General features: G+C 43.2%; 3 protein-coding genes, 1 non-coding gene and 1 pseudogene across 7 annotated transcripts; 2 read left to right on the plus strand and 3 right to left on the minus strand.

Moving 5' to 3' along the window:
* Positions 1 to 261: 261 nt before the first annotated feature.
* On the minus strand, positions 262 to 1,972 carry LOC109469619 (somatostatin receptor type 5-like). Its single transcript, XM_019768158.1, has 2 exons — positions 1,915 to 1,972; positions 262 to 1,296 (listed from the first exon to the last, which is right to left on the minus strand). The coding sequence occupies exons 1-2, from the start codon at positions 1,951 to 1,953 to the stop codon at positions 262 to 264; spliced, it is 1,074 nt and encodes a 357-aa protein (XP_019623717.1). The 5' UTR covers positions 1,954 to 1,972.
* Positions 1,973 to 3,848: 1,876 nt separating this feature from the next.
* On the plus strand, positions 3,849 to 13,979 carry LOC109469676 (uncharacterized protein DDB_G0290685-like). Of its 4 annotated transcripts, none has more exons than XM_019768229.1 (12): positions 3,850 to 4,235; positions 6,209 to 6,263; positions 6,428 to 6,533; positions 6,770 to 6,897; positions 7,219 to 7,321; positions 7,626 to 7,841; positions 8,321 to 8,475; positions 8,939 to 9,099; positions 9,915 to 10,128; positions 10,547 to 10,774; positions 11,195 to 11,338; positions 11,471 to 13,979. In XM_019768229.1, exons 1-12 carry the CDS (start codon positions 3,879 to 3,881, stop codon positions 11,527 to 11,529), a joined length of 1,926 nt encoding a protein of 641 aa, XP_019623788.1. In that variant the 5' UTR covers positions 3,850 to 3,878; the 3' UTR covers positions 11,530 to 13,979. The 4 variants fall into 4 exon arrangements, with proteins under 4 accessions (XP_019623787.1, XP_019623788.1, XP_019623789.1 ...); XM_019768230.1 differs by having other exon boundaries at positions 11,474 to 13,979; XM_019768228.1 differs by having other exon boundaries at positions 3,849 to 4,235; positions 7,225 to 7,321; positions 10,547 to 11,338; positions 11,474 to 13,979.
* LOC109469692 (tRNA modification GTPase GTPBP3, mitochondrial-like) lies at positions 13,713 to 17,698 on the minus strand. Its single transcript, XM_019768259.1, is given in 9 exon segments — positions 13,713 to 14,367; positions 14,702 to 14,911; positions 14,913 to 15,068; positions 15,206 to 15,371; positions 15,709 to 15,852; positions 16,072 to 16,144; positions 16,294 to 16,447; positions 16,640 to 16,775; positions 17,130 to 17,698. Coding segments are annotated over 9 exon segments (1,665 nt in total). The 5' UTR covers positions 17,524 to 17,698; the 3' UTR covers positions 13,713 to 14,135.
* A 428-nt stretch (positions 17,699 to 18,126) lies between these two features.
* On the minus strand, positions 18,127 to 18,198 carry Trnac-gca. The gene has a single exon. It is a non-coding gene; the product is annotated as a tRNA-Cys (tRNA).
* Positions 18,199 to 19,111: 913 nt separating this feature from the next.
* The window catches only part of LOC109469620, a 56,574-nt pseudogene continuing 52,349 nt past the window's right edge, over positions 19,112 to 23,336 (plus strand).

Here is a 23,336-nt window from a genome sequence, read left to right on the forward strand (position 1 = left end):
AAATACTAGGCCCATTATAGCAAAAGCTGGAAATTCGTAATCTCCAAGCAGATCCCTCTCGGTGGCAAAAAGACTCAAATTGGCCAGGCAGTATCCATTGGCCAGAGAAGGTCCGCGGCCACCGACGGTGGGGGTCAGGACAAAACAAAAAAAACAAAAAAAACGGCCATATATAATAAAAAGGTAAAGATCATTCCCCCACAAGCTCTGCTTGGAGAGTAGGAAATTCGTCGTTTAGGAAGGAAAAGGATGTATGACAACCTACTTACGGCTTGGCAGCTTCTTCAGACAGCAGGGCCAGGTACACATTGTCTTGGAGATCGCGGAACGGAAGTTCTCGGCCACGACGGCACAGAGGACGGGATTGAGACACGGCGAGACGTCTTGTAAGGCGTAGATGAACCACTCGGCCGACGTGCTCAAGTTCCCGCTACCGTCGAACACGCTGGTGAGGATGTTCACCACGTGCCCCGGCAGGTTGAACGCGACAAAAACCGTGACCAGGACCAGGACGAGTCTGGACACGCGGCCTAAGGCGTTCCCATTCCCGCCTTGGTTTCCTGTCTGAACCTCCCGGAGCCTCACGATGAGGAGTACGTAGTGTGGGACCATGATTATTAGCGGGACAACGAAGCCCAGTCCAATGGAATAGAAGATTCGAATCGTATTGAAAGTGTGAGCGTCCAGAGACCCGACGGCGTCGTAGTGGCAGTCATGGAGGCATAAGATAGGCATTATGTTGGCAAAGACGAGATGGGGAATGCACAGGAACGCGACGACGCCCCAAACGATACACGCGTTCCGAAACGCTACCTTCCGTTCGTGTGCCAAGTGGTCCAGCCAACTCGGGACGGGATTGACCACCGCCTGGTGCCGCTCGACGCTGAGGATGGCGAGGAACGCCGAGCCCGCAAAAATACTGACCGCCCACACAAAACGGTAGACTTTGCACATCGCCACGCCGAAGGTCCAGGTCCCGATCACCATATACGAAACCTGCAGGACCGCCCGGATGTAGTACAGGAACTGTGCGAGGGACAGGTTCAGGATGTACAGGTTGGGCGCGGTCTGCAGTTTGGGGTATCTCATGACAATGTACATGATGAGTCCGTTGCCTAGCAACCCGATGGCGCACAGGAGGATTTTGAAGACGATGCTGAAGGTGAAGAGAAGTTCGTCCTGTGGTGAGCTTGTGTTGTTACTGCAGCTGTCGTTTTCCATTTGGATACGAACCTGACGCAGCAGTTCTGCAAACGACGCGGGAGTCAAAAAGACGTCTTGGAATCCTATGATCCCCTAAAGAAAACATTTCAAATAGAACGCTTGTATGTCCAATGTAACCATTTCTCACAATAGGGAGATCATCCTATCCTATCACAGAATTAGAAGAGCACAGCCTTTCCAGTGAAAAATATTGCTAAGTTAGGAATTTCGGAGAATGATAATTGTCAGTCATGTGTCTGTTAATAATATTATATTGAACACTGTTTGTACAAATGTAAGTTTGTTGAACCTTTATGGTTAGACTAGATATAGAAACACGATATTGTATCAAAAATGCAAACAATTTATCAATTAGCAATACAAGACATTGTACAATGTATTAGGTTATACGCTTAACAACGTAAAAAAGTTTTGTTATATCAATCAATTCGCTAAGTATGCAATTTGTGAATAAAACTTTCATATGGCGCATGCATGGGGCAAATTGTTGCACTGTGCTTCGAATATAAATGTACTTTCAGAAATTTCATGTAACAGGTGTAGGAAATAAAGTGCCTTGGTATGGACACTGAATAGTGAAAAAAATATGTTCACAAAATGTAGCCTTGCTGCCCACGAACTTTTCAAAACGATTCCCTCGATTTTACTTTCTTTTACTCCAAATTTAAACTCGCAATCGCAGCCACCTACCTTGTTTTCGGATCTCTCTCTTTTTGTCTCCACTACCATCTGTTTAACTACAGTTACCCTGCAATTTCCTCTCCTATATGTAATATCTACTGCAAACAAGCAGGCAGTTTGTGCGTCAGAGCTTCTGTATTAGCAGCAGCACTTAACCACTGATCGCCAATCATAGCGGTGAAAAACACGCCAGTGGTTTGTATACTGAATATGACTTATTTCCTGTTCTTTGTTTACCTTGCTGATGCAATAATGTATTACGTGTGGATTTTAATTACTGCTACACAGAAACGTGTAATAAAAGACCCACAGAGAGAAAATCTGGTACTCACTGAACTAGAAAAGGAGAGCTGAAGTGTAAGGATAGAGGTGAAACGTTCCAGAAATATCTCAAACATCAGTTACACACAAAGATGACAAATAAGCTTTTTGATGTCAGAGACGACCTCAGATAAGGTGGCAAGGCTGTAACCATTGGCCAAAGGAGCGTAGTGGCCATGAGGTCACCTTCACCATTCGGCATTCCATTAACCCGGCTCTGCCATAGTCGCGAATCGCGCAATTCTCACGTTAAATGGACTCAACACATACATAATATATATTCTTTTATGATTCCTCCCTAGATGTACCATTGTTACTCGTCATGTCCTCTTCTACAAAATAACCAGACAAACATTAATAGGATAACCTAATAAAGTATGAGTTCCCACTGGATGACTGCCAGAGAGCAAAGTCACTTTTTGACTAAACTAAATGGAAAACAAAGTTGCTGGGGTTTATGAAATGACGAACAAGTATATCCAGAAACGAAAAAAAAAACTTATTATAGGAGCTCCCGCTTTAAAGTTTGTCCAATGGTTGTTTGCGAAATACATGTAGTATGCTTCACCTGGATCTGGAGGCCGATGGGGAGGGGGTTTTAGAATATTGTTGCCGTATGATTATATAAACTGCTTCCAACTCATACCAAACTTAATGTCAAGCTGGGATTCAGAAAAATATATCCACAGGACCAAAACAATTGCTACTGCTGTTGTGTTTTTGAATCGCGCTTATAACTGCCCGCCTCACCATTCAATCGGAGATGGTCTTGTTCCAGCCACGGACAGCAGTGTTCATTCGGATATTCCCTTACAGGGGAGTCAGCTACCTTAAAACACTACTCTGTTACAATACACTTCTACTCTGGTCACTTCACCTGGTCAGCCATGGCATGCTCTGAAATCTATTTCACACCATACTCCTGCTTGGTGCGTTTTCCTGCTGCCTTCCTTAGTCGGTGGGTTTATTAAATTTCTAAGTGTTTGGAATATAACAATATCATGATGTCATGACCGTTCTATAAACGGAGTTATTGAGCTGGTGCCACTTGCAGCCACCGCTTACGTCAGCACTGAAGTGTTTTGTTATTAGACTTTCCTGATCATGACCGTATGCAGGTAGAATGTGCACAGTGTGTTTTTTTTGTCATGTCTACATCAAACGACGTCGGCGACGTAATCATCCAAGGGCGATAGTGTCCATGTGCCCCGCCCCCCAACATGTCCAACTTTATTTCCAGGCGTACAGTATGTACAGGCGCGCCCGCCCATAACTTTCCACTGACAGGTGTGTGTACGGCCTACAGGTGCCGCCGCCCCACAAGTTTCCACTGACAGGTGTGTGTACGGCCTACAGGCCCCCATCCCACAAGTTTCCACCTGTGCCCCCGCCCCACAAGTTTCCACTCACAGGTGTGTGTGTGTATAGCTAAGGAGCCAGTTAACATGTGCCCCCGCCCCACAAGTTTCCATTGACAGGTGTGTGTACGGCCTACAGGTGCCCCTGTCCATAAGTTTCCACTGACAGGTGTGTGTTTGGGGGACGGAGCAGGCTATAGGTGCTCCGTCCATCCCCCTAGTAGTTCCCAGTGACTGGTGCGTATATGTGTGCAGGTGTTCGCGCATGAGCAGTGTCTTGTGATATATTCCAAAATGGCGTCCACACACAATGGCCGAGGCTACCTGCGCTCGGGCCGCTCGCCGCCGTTCCTGGTTGTTTCCTTGCTCGTGGTGATCTGTATCCTCGCCTACAACTACTGGAACTCAGCCAGCTCCAACAGCGAGCTCAGGAACTCGGTCAACGACTTAGAGGACAGACTGAGGCTTTATAATCTGAAGAAAACCAGCCTGGAAAAACGGAACGAAGCGCTGATACAGAGGGTCCGGGAGACGGACAGACAACTCGAGGATAGCAAGGCCAAATATTCTTCTAAAGACACGGAGCTGGGGGCAATACGGGGGCAGCTGCAGGAAGCAGAGGACCAACTGGACAGCGTCAGGCAAGAGAAGGTGAGGTTACGATTAGTCTGATGACGTTTGCGTAGGGGTGGGAGGGGGGCGGCTAGAGCTGACGTGAAACTCGCCCAACCGGCCTGAGAAAATTACTCATAACTCCTGTCTCTGGTTATCCGATGAAATCAACATCGTTCTTGTGGTTTACGGGCAGAACGTGACGCGGAAAGAGAGGTACGTTTTATCTGCCACGTCACACAACCGGACCTAAAGCCTGCGATAAACACTGCAAGGTGAGTACAACCATCCCCATGATCCCCTCCGGCGGTCTATTACCTGGTAATAGAGCCGTCTGACATGACATGCAGACGTGGCTTCTTGGAAAGTTGCGAGTTGGACAAAAATTGGTTATTTCTACATGCCCAAACCAACCTTTCACTTGCCCAAAATTTAAATGACATATTCTTGTGCATTTTTACTTGCCACAAGGAAATCAAATGATTTTAATAATAAAATTTTAATTTTTCAGTAAAAAAAGCACTTTAATTTTTGAATGTTGCATACATATATATATAACGTTATATGACACTTTTTAGCAATTTTTTTGTTTCATGACAAAAGTTCATACATTTGACTGGCATCAATATAATACTGTTTATAATCAGCAGACTAGTTTGATTTATTCCTTGTTAACTCTCACCATGGTTCTTGATCTAAGCATCTCCAGCTCACAACCTGAAACTATTCTTTTGTTATTCAAAGGTAAAAAATGTTGTTTGTCAAATCAAATCAATGTAATTAGATTCAGTAATCACTGTCCAGTCGAAATGTTTTCTCGTCCTATACCTGTTGATTGGTCAACAGATCAAAAAGGTACGCTTTAAGCCTTGTTGTTCAGGTGAGAATGGAAATTCCGAATGGTCCAGGGGAGTAGGGCTTCAAGAGAGGAGAATAAGAAAGATTTACTGTAGTAATTTGGTGCCACACCTTAAGTTACAGTTATTGTGTTTAAACCCAGTAGTGGGTAGATGGGTTGTGTTACAGCTAGGGTAGTAACATAGTCAATATGCGTTCACTGGCTGGCTAACTCCTGTAGCAAACACAATTGATTTTGCCCGTGGAAACAAAAATCCATCCATCCAGAATTAATTTTCAAGGTGGTAAGTCACCAGGTCATTACATGTCATGAACTTCTGAAGCATCTGGTTTGATGATCAGAAAAAAAAAAAAACAGGCTGAAATACCACCTGTACATGCAGGTTAGGCCTCACCAAGTTAATTTGTTGGTTCTCGGATTCGCCTCTTCGTTTTTTTCTGATTTGCAAAAAAAATTTGATTCTGGTCCTGAATCAACTGAAAAATGCTCATGTTTTGCTCCCCAACAGTTGAGGAAAGTCCTTTTCTTCCTAGTTGTTACAGTGTTCCCATCTATCATTGCAGTGGTTTGATTAAAAGTTCAAAATTCAATGTTTAAATTTTAACCCAGCCTTTTGTGTCGAATTCATGGCTCATTTTGTAGCATTTAAGCCTATAATAGGATGCCTAGACCTGTTTTTATTTTTATTTTTTTTCGCCCTGTCGCTTCATATTTTTTCTGAAAAAATCCGAGAACCAACAAATTAAATTGGTGTGGCCTTAGTGCAGGTAAAACTGGAGTTGTGCAGGTAATAATTTCTGATATTTATATGCACCTAAGCAGCACTGGTTCATGATGAAACCAGCCCCAGGCACTAGGCGGGTGACATGACCAGCAGTGGCCAAGAACTGTGTTGCTTTCTTCAAAATAGTATTAGTCACCATTTAGTTAGAAGTTCTTAGAACTTAGTCAAAATAGTGACTAAGTCATGCCACTACTCCAGCGAAGGATAACCTGTATAATGTACAAGCAAGGACGTTCAAGTGTTGTTAAAAACTACTAAGATTTGGTAAATGAAAAAGTCATATGTACATGACAAGAAGTGTTCCACTTGTTACATTTATTTATTTATTTATCCTTGTTGACATGAAAATTTTGACTCCTGTTCTATCAGGGAACCATTGAGGCTGAGGCTTCAGGAGCCAGAAAAGAGCTGGAGAGTTTACAAGGTAAGCTCAGTCAAGTCAACACATCTGTTTAGTAAAATGCTTCTCCATGTACAATGATTGTATATATTAAATTTTAAAAAAAGTACAATAACCTCTTTGGTCTCAGTGATTAGAATTTCGAATCGCTGCTACATGTTTACTTATTTACTTGCTTGTTTTTCCAGCCCGCTTCCAGGAGTTACAAGGGCAGCATAATGCATTGGCAGAAGAGATGCAACAACAACAGCAGGACAATGACAGAAAAGTACAGGAAAAACTGGAGTTCACCAGGTCAGTATGGGGATTTTCGTTTGTTTGTTTTGTTTGTTCCAGATACGTAGGTATTGTTTTCAGTGAGAGAGAGAGTGTGTGTGCGTGTGTGCGCATGTGCATATGTGTGTGATGTGCATGTGTGTGTGTAGGTTTTTGCAATCCAGTAGAGTAGCTGGAAGGGAGGGGCATATTTTGTAACAGTTACTGCAGATTGACAGGAAGGTCCACCAACCCTGTCTGTTATCTGTTCCCAGCATGCAGTGCAAGCAGCAGATGGAGGCTGCCAATGCGGAGTGTGACGGGAAGTTACGCGAGGTTGCAGACAGGTACAGCCAGCTGCAGGCTCTGTACTCCGCAGCACAGCAGCAGGCACCGCAGCTAGGTAAGGCAATGTTCCAGGGTAGGGTATTTGCTAGCTCATTTTACCTTGTTTCAGGGTATTTTTAAAACTACAGCCTTCAATGGCCAAATGTAATGGTATTATCTGCCCAGTATACTTTATAAATCCTAATTTGTATGTCAGAGGATTTAATTTTATGAATACATGTGCTATGGTTTACGTTTAATTGAATTCTAGTCCAGTTTATATATGAAATATATATGAGATTGCTCCTTGTTACTTGTTAACGATTGTGGCATTGTTTTTAAGGACATTTAATGCAATTTACTCAATTATATATGACGTACATGCATTGCTTTGAAGCTGCAGGAGCTGCAGTTCCCAACCAAGATCCACAGGAGGCGCAGCTGCACCAAGGGGTTGTTCAGATGAACCAGCAGCTGCCGAACCTGGCTGCTAACATCCGGTGAGTCCAATTTTCTTGCTTTAAGGTCAGGGTCAGAACACCCAGGAAACTCCTGACCAATATCTTATGATTTACTGACCTAATGGCATTATTCAGGGAGGTTCTAATTATTAGGTATCAATTATATCATACATGTATAGTAAAGCACCAACTTTTCAAGGATTTGCAATCTGTAAAGGATGCTTTGTCAAACATCGCAACAGACCAGTGCAGACTCTGCATCATCTCTGCAAACAAACAAACAGACAAACCTCACTGTGTCGCTGAACTGCATCACCAGTCTGGTACCACATGCCACTCACAGGACCGCTTGGGAAAGTCTCCACAGGAACATGACGGCACTCCTCATCACTGAGCAGGAAAACACGTCAGCTACAACGAACATGACACAGTCAGGCGGGCATTGGAACAACTCAGCTGCACAGGAACAACCAATCATCACGGGCCTGACATGGGCCCAGGAATCCTGGAACCACAGCGAATTGTATTCCGTGCAAAATGTGACAGGGCAGTTCGACAAGTATGTCCTACCTGGAAAATGTCTTCGTGCATTGTGTAGTCCCTTACAGTTATGTAGTAGAGTCCGTGTACCATGTTCCACTGGAGGTGTCTTTTAGTAAGTCCTAGGTTACAGCTGGTATGAGACAGAATTATAAGGAGAGGTTTTGCAAAATAGAAGCTCCTCAGTATTAGTGTTTCCTTGTGACACATGTTTTGACGGTGTGCTGACTCCAGTCTTTGTCAAGAAATGAGAGACGGGGGGTACCACAGACTTTCTGTAACCTATGATCCACTAGTTACCAAGTTGCATGTCATATACATAACACGACGTAATAGAGGCAGTGGATCTCTCAGTCCTTGACAAAGACTGGAGTTGTACAGTTGAAAAGAAGACCTATTTCTTGTGTTGGTAATTACAGTTTAAATGTTATAATGACTTCTACCAACACAGATAACACACTTTCAAGATAAGAAATGTTTCCTGTGTTGTTACACCAGGCCCCAGGCTGTACACGGGGTGCAGCAGCAGCTGGCAGACCAGCAGCAGCAGCTAGGGGGTGTAGCTGCAGCAGCACAGGGCCAGGAGGGCGGCGTGGAGGGGGTGGGGAACATCCAGCCGCCTGGAGCCGGGGAAATGGACCACGGACATGAAGGTGCGCAGGGGAATTCTGGGAAGGGTAAATCTATAGGTAGTCTGGCTGCAGGACAAGGGGCCAGGTGAGGTCACCTCTTTTAACCTTCTGTCTGCCAACAAAACTATTTATTTGGTAAACAAAGGATTAACTGCAAGTCTGACCAACTGACAAAGCAGTAAGGATGTTGAAATATACATGTATATGAATGTCTGTACTTAGGTGATTGTTGAGATGGTGAAGATGTATGCGACACGTCTAACCTATAGAGTAATCTTACCGTAGATTAACAAAACTTTCCCTAAGGTTAATCTGCAATCAACAAACCAAACCAGTGTACTAGTATGTCTTTGTACACCATCGTCTTTTGTTTATGAGTGCGACCTATTGTTGTTTGTTTGTTGCTCTGTCTTCATTCTGACACTGTGATTAAGCTACAACTTGTAGTGTGACCCTACAGAATAAGAACTCATGTCTCCTGCAGGTGAAGCCGCTGAGGCTGGGGAGGAAGGACAGCAGGAAGGAGAGAATGAGCAGGTGGATGATTACGCTGTAGATGCAGATGCAGATGATGATGATGATGATGATAATGGAGACGTAAATCGTGCTGAGGATTACGTATACGGTGATGGGGAGGAACCACAGGTCCAGTCGTGTGCAGGCGTGATGTGGCTTATACTAACCTCTCATACTGCCTTGTGTTTATACACAACTCCTCACATCTCAGGCTGCCACACAGCTACACAACTCTTCTTTCAATTCAAAATCTCCATTCCTTGAAAACCATGGACTGGTTTCATGAAGATGCTGTGAAAAATTGAGTGAAACAGATTTCAAAATGTTTTGGGGCCTATATATGTGTGCTTCTTTTCTCTTAAATCTATCTACATGTTCTCCCTTCTTTCTTCCCTATTTTGCCTCTGTTGACTGTTGTGGTAGAGTAACAATATTACTGAGACAAAGTAAAGTCTTCTTTGGTAACACTATCGTTTTTCCTTGCAGTGGCACTGTACATGCTGTTTATTTCTTGCTTGCCAAATGTCCTTAACACTATTACAAGACACTGCAGTTTCCTTGCATGTGAAAACCCCCCTCTTACTGCACGTGTGGACTTTTCCTCCCTCCTGCCGTATTCGTACTTGTAGCATAGGAATGTTCCATATGAAATCGTAGAGGTAAAAATCATAGAACTGTCCCAGGCTCTTCACACACCACTATTTGTGAAACACTTCAGGTTTGCTTGCTGTGAAGAATTGTAGCCATGTATCCTACTGAATGCTAGTTCTGTAGAATGGAATGACTTTTTCAGAACAAAGGATGTTATCAATGTAGTTTACAGTATTCAGAATGAGAAAATGTTTAAACCTCAACTAATTAGAATAGATCTTGTTAATGTTCATGACAAGGCAAGAGTCAAGGGACCAACTGAAATTCTACTTACTGTTCACACCTGCCCACAGGAGGAGGCTAAGGACACCATGTTCCAGGAGGGGGGTGATGCTGGGGAGAGGGCAGAGGAGGGGGGTCCAGCGCAGGAGCAGGGGGAGCACCTGGAGGGGGGTCATGCTGGGGAGGAGGGGGTTCTAGGAGAACACGGAGAAGACGAGCTGGTACAGGAGGAACACATGGAGGGGGGGCACGCTGGTGAGGACAATGAAGAGGAGCTACAGGAAGGTAAACAAACAAACAAACAAACTGTTCAGGACTCCAGCAGGACAAAAGAACTGTTTGGAGTTAGGTGCATGCAATGTTCTAGCCTGCTTTAAATTTATGTCATCTCAATTTTCATTGATGTGACATAATGTCGTGCAACAATCCTAGGGGATCTGTGGGCAAATGTTAAAATGTTAACTAGATATGAAACATTATTTCCTGCATTTTGAGGGGAACATTTTGGCACTTTTTGCATTTAAATGAGTGTTTTCTCAGGTAGGTACGACATATATAAAATACAACACAGTGTATTTCGTTTGCATCACCCTTGGTCCCAGCGCTCCTGCGGGTCGGGCTGGAATCTAGGGTGATACGGAATTCACAGCAGTATTCTATATACTAGTATCTCTGCCTGATAACATGATTTTTTCCTGGACAGGTGACCGTGGGGATGGTGATGCAGTAGAGTACAATGAGGATGATGAAGGTGCGGATGACGACCACATCGGCAACAACGAGATTCCTGATGATGAGAAGGCTGCCGAGGAGCAGAACCAGCAGATCATCAAGGAGGAGAACGAAGGCGTGCAGGAATATTACCATGACAACCAGATTGTGCCTCACCTGGCCGAGGCTGACAGAGACCTGGACATGCAGGGGGGTGATGGTGAGCACGGTGATGGCACCAACCTGTCGGCAGGGGAGGGGGATTATTCTTCTAACCACGGTGGGGAGGGGGACAAGGAACGGGGAGGAGGGGGTGACGGTATTTTTTATGATAATGGCGGGAGAGCTGTAGAAGCAGATGTGGAGGATGATGAGGGTTACCGCTTAGGAAAAGATGAGGAAAATGGGGATGCAGATTATAATGATGAAGAGGAAGAATCAGAGGATGAGGATGATTACAAGGATGATGAGGGTGAGCGGGGTCAGGTACGGCTAGTGGGTGATGATGCTGACTATGACGAGCTGGCCAAGGATTATCTTGGCGACGATGACGATGCTGTAGATAGGGCAGTGAATGCTGGGATAGATGATGATTATGGGGATGATGGTGGTGGTAACCATGGTGATGGTGTATTGACAGGTGATGGTGATGAGGGGGATGAAGGTGACGAGATGGGTGATGACTTAGGTGAGGGTGATGATGAGGATGACAATGACGAGGAAGATGAAGATGGTGATGATGATGAGCCAGAGGACCAGGAGACAGGAGATGTACAGATGCATGGTAGGCCATTGTTTTATATACTATCTTTTATGTTATACCTAGACTGTGATAATGTTTGATACAGGTGTCATGGTTATCACGCAGGCTTCCAAAAGTTCCTTACAACGATTCTCTAATTGTTTTCCCTGCCAGCAGATGCAGGCATGCCTGGGGTGGAGGAAGGACTTCCACAGGTGGCCGCACCCATGTGATTCATCATCATGGAAACCTGTTGTCATGGACACCAACCCACAGCAATCAACAACAGTATGGCAACAGCATTCGCAATAAGTTACAAACTGGTTAAGATTGTTTTACATACCTGGTAGTGAAATCTTTGTGAGGACCAACTGCAGGTACATACACTTAACCCTCAAAGTGTTAGGATCAATTGATCCATCAACCCTACTCATCTGGCTTCCAATACACATGCAGACTTACTCAACACTTTTAGGGTTAATGTGCTGCAAGTTGGGCCATGTCATTTGGGCACATGTACTTGCTTTCAAAGAAAATGCTCCAATGTGTATCTGTAAACAGAAAGTTACTGTATTTAACACTTGGAGTCCTAGGTTTCATTAGATTTCCATTTTTCTTTCTTTTTTAAGTTTGTTGCACACAGTGCTGCTATACAGCTGCCATCCTCAGAAGTTTTGGTGATTTCTGTTTTGGTTGTAATGTAGACTCGGTGAGAGGTTAGTGTTTTGTGTCTGCCATTCTCATTCCCAGCTGCCTTAACTTCACCCTTACACTGCTGGTTACTGATTCGGTGCACAGAAGCACCCACAAAGTGTAAAGGGTTAAACATACTACATTGTACTGAACAGCTTTAGTTTGTAACCGTCAGGTCTAGGTGGCTAGAGATTTGCCTTTAAAGTTTTATTCTCCATTCTTCAAATCATGTCAAAAGGTGTGAAATTATGTTGGGTACTGTATGTACTGCATTCAATGGTTTGTTGTCCATCCATATCCAAAATGCATTGGTTACAGGTGGAACTTTTTAAGTATGAGCAGTCTTTGGGAGCCCTCTTTGCGGTACATTAGAGAGATGAATTTCTTTAAATACCTTCATGGAAAAGTCCTCAAGAACTAAGAAAAAGTTGTATTGTGAGATGGAGAACACCTAAAATGAAAGTAGCAAGGATGGAAATTACTTAGTATCAGAAACTCATGTATGTTACAATAAGTTGAAATCAGTTATTCAAGGAAATAGTGATAGTGTCAGCAGTACTACCACCTGATATTGTATGTCTATTGCATAATATTACTATCAATAGTCTCTTCTGCATTGACTGTGAGGTGGAAGACTTACTTCATTATATTTTACTACAAAGCTTGAAGGGCTACAATTTTGTTGGAACATTTTGTTGTAAATTTCTTACATTTTATTTTTATGCTTTTGCAGTACTTCCTGTCAGATGTAACACTTTTTCTTCAGTGTGCTTTTTCTTTGCTTACAGTTTCATTCATGACAGAAAAATATTAGCACAGTAGACAGGCCAGACCAATGTAGTTCCTTGTTTCCTGGACCTGTGACTGGTTATACATGTATCACAAGTGCACAGAATAATTTGAGTGTTGTATGCATCCCTGAAATCTTTTGCCACCAGGTTCACTCATAAAGCCTTGTTTTGCCAGGACCTGGAAATAACAAACTGGTTGGTTTGACCTGTTGAGAGGTTGTATATGGTGAGGCTTTAAAAGCCTGAGGATGAGTATTGTATATAGTGTAATGTTAATGTAAGACGGTGGTGGGCTTGGTGCTGTGAACATTTATACTTCATGCAGTTGCAATATGACCTATACTGGTATTTGCCCAGGGTAAGCCTTACTGAAGCTTAAGTCAAGAGTAACCTATTTTTAATCACTTAAAGATACACAATTTCTGCCATTGGTAGTTATTTCCTTGTATATTGAATTGTAGAGTACCACGTTTCTGAGTAATTTTTTTAAATGTTAGTATCAATACATAGCTGTGATGACAGGTGTAAACCTGTGGAAATGGGAATTATGTGGTTTACAAATTGGATAACTTGTACACCATGATTATCACAGCTGCAGTCTCTTGTTACACCTGTTATACATGTATGCCAAAAAAACTGGGAGAAATTTTTATTGATGGGTGTTAGGGTTTGACTGTATCCTTCCACCACATCACTGTGCAAATGTATTTATTCTCTTGCACATAATGTCATTAGTGTTGACTGTAAATTCAACCTTCTATCAGTTAATGTACACAAAAACATGTTTCCTGAGAGATTACAAACTCAAAGTTATCAATAATATCTCAGATATAAACTGTTACGTAGAATGGTTGTCAATGTATACATGGGTACGATGAATTATGGGTGTTACTTTGTCTTCAATGCAAATAAGCAGTAATGATACCCTGGTAAAAAGCAGTATTCATGTATTACGCCTTTCTAGTTTTGCTTACAGAGTGAAAAGTAGACACAGACTTGGTAACATTTTGTGGATCTTTGGTAATGCTGCATATGCACACTGCCAGCTTTATAATAATATAGAATGTGTATAGCGGGGGTTAAGGTATATATTTTCTATGCAAAGTTGTATATACTATTGTATTCGTGATAGCAGCATGGCCCAGAGGGGACAACATTTAAGATGGGCTGACTGTGGAATAAATAAATGGTCTCTTTTCTATCCTGTGTGGTTTCATGTTTATCACATGTACATTATCTATACGAAATAGAGATTAAGTCATTGGACGATCTGACCCGTGGTCGGGCAGGAGGTCCATTTAGATCATTAGTCGAATACTTGCAAACACAAACTTTCATTTGTATCCCTTATGTCATTACTTCCCGATGCAGAAGTCCCTGAAGATGACATCTAGAATCTCCTCAGCGCCCATCCTCCCCGTGATCTTCCCCAGGTGTCTCAGACCTGTCCGTAGCTCCTCAGCTGCCAGGACCAAGTCCCGGCTGCTGGTGTCCCTATAGGAACACAGCGCCTGTACACAGGCTGTCAGGTGGGACCGGTGACGAGCCTGGGTGAAACTGGGGTTACCTGCGAGGGGGTTCCCACACCTGTAAGACAGGTGACATGTCAGGTGAAATGGGGGTTACCTGCGAGGGGATTCCCAAACCTGTAAGACAGGTGGTCAGATCCTGATCTTTGTGCCAGTTGAGCCTATGAACAATTCTTTAAACAATGAGATCAAAAGCTGCCTTGTCTTGACAAGGCAGCACAACTGGCTGACGGGGGTCAAACTTATGTACTGAATAGCATGTCCAGGTTTTATAGTAAAACTTAATGTCGAATTTTGATACAAATCTTGAGAGAAAACATTTTTCCCCCAGAAGATTTAAAACATTCTACTTCTAAAAGAATGTTACACACGTCAATGTTACAGTGACTTACATGAGATTGACTTTGAGCTGCAGGAGTTGTACGAACCCATCCATGCCCTCCCCTGTGAGACACGACATCACACACACGTCTCCGCTTCTCGATCTGTCCCCTTCCGTTGCGAGCTCCGAGCTCGCCACCAGACTTCTCAGACTTCCTCCTTCATTGACTAAGTCTGACTTGTTCACCACGATAAGGTACGAGTCCGTAGGGCTCATGGTCCTGTTTCGTGTCAAAGGTCGTGCCCTGTAGGCCAAGGTCAGGGATGTGGTCCTGTATGTACTGCTGTAAGGTCAGGTAGTGACCTGGTTGCCGGGATACGGTAGCCATGACATCTGTAGCATCCAACACCAGGACTGAGATGTCAGCCTGCTGGGCTCTAGGAAGATGAACATGACACAGGTATGATAAGACATTGTGCAGTGGAATTTCCAGGAAACATTTAAGAAAGCTTTTCTAAAAGATATTGTCCAATGTGTACAATGCATGGATTGTCAGCCATATTGGAAGCCCTACCTCTGCCTGGCTCTCCTCACACCCTCCTTCTCCACAACATCCTCTGTTTCCCGTAGTCCTGCCGTGTCGCTTAGCAACACTGGGTACCCGCCCAGGTTCACGGCGGACTCTACCACATCTCGGGTGGTGCCAGCAATGGGGGTGACGATGGCAGCAGGTCTCTGACCTGGGGAGGTCACAGAGCACCACCATCACAAAATGGTACAATTCTGTCCCAAAACAATATACTAGTACCCCATCACAAAATGGTACAATTCTGTCCCAAAACGATATACCCATCACAAAATGGTACACTGCTATCACATGCGCCCCTTTTAGAAAGGCACATTCTCAAATTATGGTGAATCCAATGAACTTTGACTGTTTCTAATAACGTTACATGTAAGTTGAAACAAGACATGAAGCTTCATTATGTTACATTGTCATTATTCCTGTGTTAGTTTTTGACAACTCAATTTTAATGTGTATGGGTCTGTCACAGAGGCAGTCACTCTCCAACTTACACACAGCATTGAGCAGGCTGCTCTTCCCCACGTTGGGTCTGCCCAGAATGGCCACCTGCACCCCGCTCCTCAGTCTCTCACCACGACGACCATCGCTAAGGTGACGCTCCAGCTCTTCCCTCAGTCGACACACCTCCCTCTCCACTATTATAAAAAGATGATATCATTTGGTCCAAGTTTTCAGTCCCGTGGCTTTTTTTCATAAAAGCTTGAAACATGTAACAAATGTGGCCTGGCATCATTGTGAGTAAAGATGTAGAATCCAGGCAAAAAAGTGCTGGAAATCAAGAATCAAGCTTGACTACAATTTCTGGCAAAAATGTGCAGAAAATTTTGGCAGAATCCATGACAATTTTCCCTCACCGTCATCCAGCACACCAGGCTCAATGTTCTCATCCTCACTGAAGTCGATGTACGCTTCAACGTTGGCAACACACTGGAATGGTAAAATCGCACATCATACCTCTGCACACAAGATTCACTGCTCATTCAACTGTTGTTAACTGTTATATTGTAATCACCTGGACCAATCAGTACAGCCCACTGATAGATCAATCAGAGAACAGTTTGCTGGGGTTGACCTACCTTCAGTAATCTCCTGGACCAGTCAGAGTACAGCCTGCTGAGGTCTCCCTCCATTTGGCGCAGTGCCTGTTTCCGCTGTGCCTCTGTCTCGGCGTGGATCAGGTCTGCTAGACCCTCGACCTCCGTTAAGTCAAGCTTCCCATTCTGGAATGCCCTGGTGGAGGTCAAATCAAAGGATGAACTGCAACAGTAACTGCAAAAAGATGCCCCCAATACACACACCATTCCAAAAATGATTTCTCGAACATGTATGTTTTTTTTTCTTCCTGTATTCATTGCCATACATTTTCTCCCTGCACCAGGAGAAAGATAGTAACAAAAGAAGGGCTACTGTGGACAAACAAACCTCTTGGTGAACTCCCCAGCCTCTGCAGGTCTCAGTCCGTCCATGCCCCCCAGGGCCAACAGGAGGGAGGTGACCACAGAGGGGCCACCGTGGACGTGAAACTCACAGCTGTCCTCTCCTGTAAAACTGTAGGGTCCTGAAGGAACGGAAAGAAAATACAGTGTAACAGGAGCTGTAAAACTTTAACACAATTTTCTCTCCTTTTTATCCAAATTTTATGTTCTCTGAGTCATTTTTAAAGTTCCAGTTGGTTCACTTATATAATGGTGTTAAGCGTGTTTTCCTTTGCTTTTTTTGTGTTTTCCTTTGTTTGTTAGCCTTCGGGCATGGTTTTGCAATACACTATCATAACATATATTATTTTTATTATTCACTTGGATCGGAAACCAATCTACAATCGCCTGAACTTTTCTATAGTTCTAAGGTTGATCAATACAAATAAGAATCTCGCTGTACTTTTGTTGTGTCAATAAAGATCTCCGTTATCTACCTGGGAACCAGATGACCAGGCCCTTGTCCAGCGGTTCTCCTGCGGGATCGTACAGTCTCCTCAGCGCCGCTCGTCTCCCCTTAGGCAGGACCGGACGCCTGGTCAGCCGGCGGACGGCGGAGGATGCCCGGGGTCCCGACACTCGTACCACCGCCACCCCGCACTTTCCATGTCCCGAGGACAACGCGAAGATCGTGCTGTCAAAGCCACACACCCCGGGCGAACTTGAAAAACGTGCAAAAACACCCATGCGATGGTTCTGTTGCACAAAGTCCGAGGTAAACAGAATTGCAGAGAGCGAGGGACGGTGTGTTGTTGTTCGTGCCATGCATGCCATGTGCGCCAGTCTTCTGCTACACAGGCCTAGCAGACGACACTTCTGCACGAGCGCCATATTACCGAATTCTCTCCATACGCAAGACCCAAACTTCTCTCCAACGAGTCAGTGAGCTGTCTGGAAGCACTTCTGCTTGACAAGGTGGTCTAGATATTCTTATTTCAAGAGCAGAAATGACAAACATGACATGATACACTCGCACAACCTACTTTCGCCATCTTGGTTGAGGGCAAACGCGTCCGTGTCGATGCTTCTCATTGGTGCTGTGGAAGAATTGGCCAATCAGACTTCGTATTATATTTCAGCTGCAAGTAAGGCATTTAGACTATTCTATTACTTAGATGAAATAGGGGTGACGCAACAAGGCTACGGAAGTGAGAAATCAGCCCCAAAGACCCTAAAGCTGAGATTTTTATGCGATTTAATCTACTTGCTATTTATCTATATCTTTTTACGGTGTTTATACAACAACCTCACTCTAGGAGTAGGACCACTTGCAATATTCGCTGTTCTTCAAATGCATACTTCGAATCGTGTAGTAAAAATAAAATCTTATCACGATTATGAGAAAAAAATCTTAATTCCAAAAGTAGCGTATACACACAGAAAACAATAAACGTAGAAAAGGGGAAAAAAAAGAAGACAGAAAAAAAAGCTTGAAGGGGGCACCCGGATTTGAACCGGGGACCTCTCGATCTGCAGTCGAATGCTCTACCACTGAGCTATACCCCCTTTCGCGATGTCAGCTGACGCATCGTGCGTATATAAAGCAAGCTACTACGGGTAACTATGCCATATAAGCAGGTACTATGCTGGTCTATAAACAACATTTAAAGCCTATAGGGTGACCAGTCGTGCGTACATGATATAATTTGGGTTTCTATCTGTTATGCACACGTCGTTTAAAGTCAAATGAATCACTGTCAGTTCCTGTGGCATGTCTGGCGTGACGTGTCAGGATGGAGTTTGGACCAGCTGGCTGAGTCAACAACAATCACAGCAGGACATGATCCTGCCTTGGGTTCAGCAGTCTTTTGATAACATTACATTTAGCCATGAAAGCGTGTTCCTGTTGTCTACATTGATTGGATTTGGAGCAAAGATATAATTTGGGACTTTTTGGTGTGTGTATTAGATAGTATCACAATAATTATTTTCTTTCATTATTATCAATTTAAAACAGCAATTCAGATTAACAAGATTTAGTAAACGAGACTTAACTACGGAAACTCAAAGGTACCGATAAAACGGGAAGTAGAACTCTTATTTTGTGTGTGTGTTTGTATAGTTTCCTGGGTAAGGCGTCTAAGACGACTAAACAAACGCTAACTATCAACTAAAAACTGCTCGAAGAGGCCGTCACGTCAAGACAAGACACAATTTAGTGAAGTTACCAAAGCTTTCTTGCCAAGCACAAGGATTGAGTCAAACATGTCTCAGCGTAGGATTCGAGCAGCAGTGTAATGCCAGAAGAAAAGAAGACAGGGTTGAAGGCAAACGTCTCGTCGTCGCGTCGCCAGGTCGACAGTACATAACCCGGAAGTGCCTGCGTCACGTCTTTCGCGGTTTGTTTCCCAAGTGGGTCAAAGTTCGCACATCCGGGTTCGTGCCGCGCGTTGACCAATCAGCTGTCTCCGCTCCAAACTTTGCCGTGTCCTGAGTGTGCGGCTAAACCTGACCACAGTGTGGGGCAGACGTCTTAAAACTGCTGTGCCAACTCCTTACGACATCTGGAGGGCACAAACACATCTTCAGGTAAGAGTATACATGTTCTTTATCATGTGGTTTACCTCGTAAGTGGGACCGTATTTCCTCATCGCAAGTGTTTCGTGAGTTAAGTCGGCGGAGGCGGCGCCTTGTCCCGTTATGTGAAGGCTGAAGCTGTCGGTCCGAGTCTGACACATAATATCGGGAACCTGTGATATATCGATCCCGTCCCGATACAGATTTATCTCCGCTGTCGGGGTAAGTTTACCGCGACTTGTCAGGACATGTCGGTACCGAAGTTGGACGTGAAGTGCGCGGGCGTTCCGCTGTTTTCTCAGTAAGGTGAGGCGCTCCGCACAGGTGGCTTTCTTTGAAGTTGTTGTTCGGCAGGTGAGAGCCATTGTACCGTGGCGTGTACCGTTACATACGCACGGCGTTTAGGGCGGGGGGCCTCGGGTTAGAGTAATAGGGGGTTGAGATGTTTTTCTAAAACCGTTTGATACAGTAATTACAGCCGTAATACTAATACTACCGTTACATAATAATAGTTACTTCATTGCCAAAGCCACGGATGTAACGTTATATAGACGGAAGTCCTTTAGAATAAGAGTTATTTCCGCTCTCTCGCCATAAGTACTGGTATGAACGTTATACCGACTCTGTTGATATTATTCATAGCTTTGTCTTTAAACTTTCATAATTCGTTGAAGGTAGATCGATTTTGTCTCAGTTTCAAGTCCGATATTTCAATGATAAAGTCCGTTATTGATTCACCCCAGTTGGGGGTATGTTGATTTTAATTGGCGCCCATCAAAAGCCACTTTTGGGTTGATCATTAATCTTGCAGATCGATTTTTGTCATGGATTCCTGATAGGGAATCTTATTTTAGATTATCTACAGTAAATGGCCGCAAGGAAAATGTTTTCCACATATTTTTTCCGAGTCAAGTGGCTTGTACTCCCTGCACTACTGTGCAATGTCATGTTGTGAGTCACTATGTAGGTGGGTGTGTCCTTGTTGCCCAACAATCAGTGAAAAGGAAACATGCCAGTCTGACACAAGTGGTTGTACACTTCACTTCCCAGCTGTTACAGGAAGCCAAGACTTATCAGTAACATTGGCTATTGTCATGAACATTCTGGGAATCACTCTGGACATTTAACAAACAAACCGTCTATTCAACAAATACACTGTCTATCCCACAAATATTCCGTCTATCTAAACAAAATGATACAAGATCTATTCAACTAATACAACATCTATTCAACAAACATTCCATCTATTCACGATTTACTCATGACTGTTTCAGTCTGTCTTTTATCAACATTGCCAGCTTGTGAGCTAATCGTTATTTTCTGATCAGAATTTGGGATTATCAACAACAGATCACATGAAAGACTGTTCATTAAGGTACACAGAAATCTTGATCAAGTTATATTTTCTATTGTTTGGGCTGCTTAGTTTGCATGCATTTCAATCTGGTTTTGTGACAAAAAGTGGCCTTCACTGACTAGTTGGGCGATCTAACTCATTGCAAGATTTATGTGCACTTCCAAACTGCGGAAGAAGACCACTCAGGGGACTGATCTGGTCTGTGTGAACAGGTGGTCACATGTAGACAGGACTCTTAATGCTTGTCAAACGGTGGTCACGATAGCCAGGTGGACTACTAAGTAGTATGTAGAGGTTGTCACTTGTACAGGGTTGACTGTAATTATAGTTTTCCAGTATTTAAACAAGAAGAGACACACATACAGTATGACATAAAATTCCAAATCTGGAAGAGGTTTTAATCTTTAGATTCAATCAAAAGTTCCTAGTCCAGAAGTAAAAGAAATAGATGTAGCATAAAAACTGACAATCAAGACACAACATTACAGTAAGACTAAGAGACACAAAAATACTGACTTCATAGGAAGTGATATGAATTGTATTGCTATGACTGTGTGCTTTGGGGCTGTAGATTGTAGAATAATTATTATCCAATTGTGAGGTGGCTTGGACGTTCCATTGCTTAGTAACGTTGTGTTTATCTTCACACCAATGTCGTCTGTAGTACCTAACAATGGAGAGTTGATCAACATTGGTCTGTACATGCGGACCTCGGGGGTCAGGGTGTGCCGTTACACATACCACTGGGCAGGTGGTTTTGGTATTTGCTTAGCTGTTACATTCCTAGGTGAAAGTCCAGATCTTGGGGTAGGAAGAGACTGGTGTTCTTGTGCAAGACTGGAGTCCAACATACATTTAAGATATGTAAAACTATGTATACAGACTAAGTATAGTACAAGCTGTCTGTGAAAAAGATCTCTGTCGTAGCATGAAAGCTCTGTGTTGGTACATCGCACAATGAAGTTATAATATTTTTGTTCAACACCATTGCTCACCTCCTATTTTCAGTCGCACATATGTCGACCTTCAGAAGTGAAGTGATTCAATTATTCTGACCTTTCTACTTCAAACTTGCAGTCATCTGCCTAACAGCTGACAGATGATGATGACAGTCAGAATGCATCCCACTAAATCAGCCATTTGCTTACCTGAAATTTTTAGTAACCAAATGGCTGATTTTAGTGTGCTAAAGGTTAAACCTGTTCAGTACAGCTAACCATTGACCATGGCTTAACATGCCGACCTAAGGGCTCTTGAACCCAGGTGAACAGTACGTGTTCTGGCATTAAATTCCAGCCCTTCTGGTACAGATGTAGGGTTGATAATGACTGAACAACACAACTGCATTGTGGCATTCACTGTACTAGTAGTAAATGCTAGGAAAATGACTTTATTGTAGATATGTCTACTAATACATGTATATCTTCAGTATGTTTCTTAATGGTCTGTGCTCCACCAAGGAACCTGAATAAAGACTTTCTGCCTCCATGGTCGACCATCTTAAGTCCACTGATTCATACTGATTGCTCCTTGTTATCACTGATATCCTGGTGGATCTGAAGATCTATTCATCTGTCTCACCTTAAAGATGTTAGGACAGCCCAGTCAGTATTGATTCACACCTGGATCAATATCTACCTTAAGCTTGAAGGGGAAACACATTTTTATCCAGATACTCCCAGTCTTACAGTTAGTCCCCATGTAATATCTACCGGTATGACAGGTGGATGTATTCATTGTGTTAGATAGACAAGTCACTACAAACTCCTGAAATCAACAATGAAGTTTAAACCTCATCCCAAGGGAGTGAAGTATTGTTTTGGTCATGTGTTGATGTGTGTGTGTTTCCAAGGTTTGTCATCTCTGGTTGCTTTGTTTTTGTTTGACCTTTCCCAGCTATTATAGATTTGACCTTGAGAAGTTTAAACGACCTCAGAATCTGACTTTGAAAAGCAGATTTAGAAGACCAACTGTTAATAATAAGTCTTGCAGTTACATTATTCAATTCTCATCACTCTTGTCTGAACTTAAGCCAAGATATCTAGAGAAAAGGGTAACATAAGCTTATGCTTCCTAAATTTTGTGGCTGCTTTATCTTATTTTACCAGCATATGAGAGTGAAATATCAAATTAGGAGATGCTATTGATTTTGCATTAGCCATTGAACAATCAGTAGGGTAGAAAAAAACAATTGTATTCTGCCATAATGGCATTATAGCCGCAGAGCTTCCCGTGAGTAATTTGATGAGTTAATTGTATGTATTGTATTTTGCGGCCCCATCTCCCCAGAGAATGGGTCGGTAACATTTACCGTGGCCTGTGTGGGTTTGTAAACTATCCGCTGACATTTATTACCAGCTTTTGTTTGCACTGATTAGATTTATGCAAAGCCCTGGAGTAACCCCCGCACTCAACCTTTGTAATGGAGACACTGACGTACATGGAATTGAGAACTTGGTGCAAAATTATTGATGTGCACACATTAGTTGGTACCATTTATATGCTTGAATTTGAATCTTACCAGTTTTCCTTTCAATTGCATCCCCATTAACGTACATACCTGATCAATAGCAAGGTAGGTTTTTATACCATGCAATATTTTTGCAGGTTCTCTCCAGGTTTCTGACAGTTTTATAGCAATTCTTACCAAAATCAATATTTAGCGTAGTATGGAATCTGTGTTGCTAAACAATATTACAAACAAATAAGACGACCTTTACGAAATGACTTGTTCATTCCCGTGTTGCTTTTGTAAAGTTCAGTCCATGTT

The sequence above is a fragment of the Branchiostoma belcheri genome, unplaced genomic scaffold (assembly GCF_001625305.1).
Source record: "Branchiostoma belcheri isolate BF01 breed outbred unplaced genomic scaffold, Haploidv18h27 scaffold21, whole genome shotgun sequence".
Taxonomy (NCBI): Eukaryota; Metazoa; Chordata; class Leptocardii; order Amphioxiformes; family Branchiostomatidae; genus Branchiostoma; species Branchiostoma belcheri.